Here is a 3,198-nt window from a genome sequence, read left to right on the forward strand (position 1 = left end):
AGAATTTAATCGAAAATCATCAGATACTTTCCAGTTTTTGAACTTTTTTCAATTTTAAGCGGTTCAGCGATTTATAAACCGCCGACCATCTCATAGGCCATTTTAAAGTAGACTTAACAACGAGTAAAATGACCAATAATACACTTTCCAAATTAAAAAAAAGATCGAGGCAATTTTTCTAGGAAGAAAAGGGCAGTTCTTTCGAAAAATGTAAATAACGCGAAAACTAGTGGCCTTCTGAACTACGAAAAAGTCGTGCTTATTCAGCATAAAAAGATTTTTCAACAATTTTTCATGTAAACCAATTCTTTTATGCGCAAGGAAAAAATTAAATACTGAAAGATAGGTTTTCCCCCATTTGGACGGTTAATTTGAGGTTGTATCAAAAAGTGTTAAATACAACAGTTTTAGATTTTTGTATTATCCACAACTCTGCGATTGAATTTCGCTTCGCTGCTAATCGCAAAAACCCGTTTTCGGCCCATAAACTTAGTGTTTTCGTGTTTAATTTTTTTTTTTCTTAAAGTTGGAACCTCCACAACATTTTCCACCTGCCTCTTACTTGTTATTCCTTTTTTTACTATCGGAAAATTCGTATCGGCGCCAGCCTATTGTTTAATTGTTTGAAAACGGTGGAAGAAGCGAAGCTCCAGTTAAGTAAAGGTCAATTTTTTGCAATCGCTCTTGACTTTGCTCCTATTCTGAAGAAATTTATGCCAAGGTCTTTGCTTTGGTTTAAAGCAGTGTTTTTCGCATTCGGAATCGGTTAATTTACAATTCTGATTTTTTATTCCAATTTACTGATTCCAAATTTCTATTGCCGGTTTCACCTAACTTCTTCATTTTCATGTGGCTACTTGAACTCTTATGCTTATGTAGACAGTTGAAAGCAATTTTTTTGGTGTTCTTCATCACTACTTATTCCGACGTGTTTCGCTAATCTACCTATTTGATTCATGATTTTTTGTCGTCTGTCCTTACTGCTACTGAGTGCTCAGCCAGTTTAAAAAGTTTCATATCTGCAAATTTCATTGGTTTTGTTCGAATCCCATTAAAATGCCTCGAATTTACACATAAGTCCTTAAAGAATTTCCATGTGAGTTGTTTCAGAGCCCCATGATAATTGGCCAGATGTTCATGTCCACAAAATATGTAGCGTGCTGAGCAATTAAAACAACTTTAGCAGCACAATAACATGATAATTCATTGAAACCCAACATGGACATTTCATCAAGAGCCGTGCAACATGTTGCACCATCGGCTTTGTTTTTCGTTATAATTAGGCGGGTATAAATAATGCGCAACCAACAAATATACAAATCCTTAATGTCAGCCTGGTGCAATTTAGCGAAATAATCTGGTTCTGTACATAGTTTAACATAATTGAACCAATTATCGGCTGTTAATATTCCATATATAACAGTCCGTTCATGTGGTTGGTAGACTGTGTGGTCCAGTAATTCACTGTATGAGGTAATTCCATTGATCAAACTTTTCGCCAGTATGTAGATTCTTCTAATGTGGCTAAAGGTACGAAAAGAGTGGCTCCAAGGAGTTCAGTTCAGTTTGCAACGCTTAGACTATAGTTTTCATAATTTAATTAAAGAATTAATTTATTATAAATCAAATTAATTCCTGGGCTTCGGTCATTTATTGTCTCCATTAATTAACTAATCTACTATTAAATGGCACCACAAAAATGTACATTTTGCACTGGCCGGTTAAAAACACAAATATTAGTCCACCACCAACACGTATAAATTCCGAGCGGCACCTCCACCCAACACAAAGCCTTAGAAAAGAAACAAAAATCAATCTGAACTACTCTACTACAGTTTCAATCCAACACAAACAAACTAATTAATTGATCAATGGAGCATTTTGGTGCGATTTCTGTCCATTGGCGGGGCAGATGTGAAAAGCTGCGGAAGCATAAGCGCATTATACTCACAAAACTTCTAAACGTGTTAGCGCAGCTAAAGATTGCGCGGGTATTCTGCGCAAATCGTTGCCGTCGATGCGCAAACTGCGCAGATTCGGGAGCGACTCGAACGCATCGGCCTCCAAGTGTCCAAAGGCGTTGTAACCAATTTGTCTGCCAGGGGAAATTAGAGTAAAATAGACACTGATTAGTACAATCGCTGAATTGGTCTCATCAGGAAGTAGCGACAGCATGTGCACAGGGCGACTAAAAGTTCACCCAGATTATTAACCAAAACTAAAGTTTTCGGCAAATAAATGAAATTCCCTGTACATTATTTGGAATCTACTTCCACAGAAGGCATCGATTAGTCACATCACATACAATTTGTTAGTCACATATTAGTGTTTGATAAACATTTGGAAACTGCAATTGCGAGYTCAATTATTCGCCCCAGTGATTTTCGTGRTTCGTTTGATGCCTCAGAACAGACGTTCCTGCAGTTTCCTGCTCCTTCCAACGAAAGAGGACTTCTTGGTGTATGTCGGTTGCGACATTCAAATTAGGAGCGGAAGAAAAACCCAGTCAGTCCGTCAGCGACCCACCAAAAAATCCCCTCCTCCCCAGAATTATTAAATTAAAGGCTTCCTCCGGCTTTATAATAAGGAGGATTTATACCTTCACCAGCAAAAAATCTTATTTAGGTAAAAGATACTTTAGTGCTGTCGACAGCTAAAAGAATCACAGCCGCAATATCTCCTGTTGGAGGAGGGGTATATTTATCATTCAGTTCCCTTTTGTTAAGAAAGATCTATGTTGGGGGCTCATCTTACTATTGCTGATTTATTGCGAGCTTGCCCAATCGGACAAGGCGCAAAAACGCCACTGGATTCACGGAAAAGCATTTCACATGTCGACCTGGACAGTTTGGAACAAACAATTTGACCTGCAGAGGAAAGTAATTAATAAACACGCCATCCAGCATACTTACAGTGTTTGCAGCTTGATCAAGGCCCTGAACGCTTCGGATGGAATATGTTTTAAACCACAGTTTTGTAGAATCCTGCAACCGAAAGGAAACATCGGAGCATTAGATTCTAAGTAAATTCAAACATAAATAATTGATAAGACACATTCTGCAGCTTTTTCTTCAGGTCCAGCTTCTCAAAGCGGCAAGTTAGCAGGCGTTTTACGGGCCCATAAACTGTTTGACGGCACAAACATAGAGCCGATCGGTTATTTGCAATGCAAACCCTCTACAAAGGCATTCTTTCCAA

General features: G+C 38.2%; 1 protein-coding gene across 1 annotated transcript in view; it reads right to left on the reverse strand.

The window, feature by feature from the left end:
• LOC109543104 (leucine-rich repeat-containing G-protein coupled receptor 5A) overlaps positions 1 to 3,198 on the reverse strand; it is a gene marked incomplete in the record, with an annotated part of 85,470 nt that overhangs the window by 20,792 nt on the left and 61,480 nt on the right. The window contains 2 exon segments of the mRNA XM_048662730.1: positions 1,952 to 2,095; positions 2,913 to 2,984. Coding sequence (XP_048518687.1) covers positions 1,952 to 2,095; positions 2,913 to 2,984 — 216 coding nt within the window.

Source organism: Dendroctonus ponderosae, unplaced genomic scaffold (genome assembly GCF_020466585.1).
Source record: "Dendroctonus ponderosae isolate FM_Combo_2020 unplaced genomic scaffold, Dpon_F_20191213v2 Dpon_F_20191213_1, whole genome shotgun sequence".
Classification (NCBI taxonomy): domain Eukaryota; kingdom Metazoa; phylum Arthropoda; class Insecta; order Coleoptera; family Curculionidae; genus Dendroctonus; species Dendroctonus ponderosae.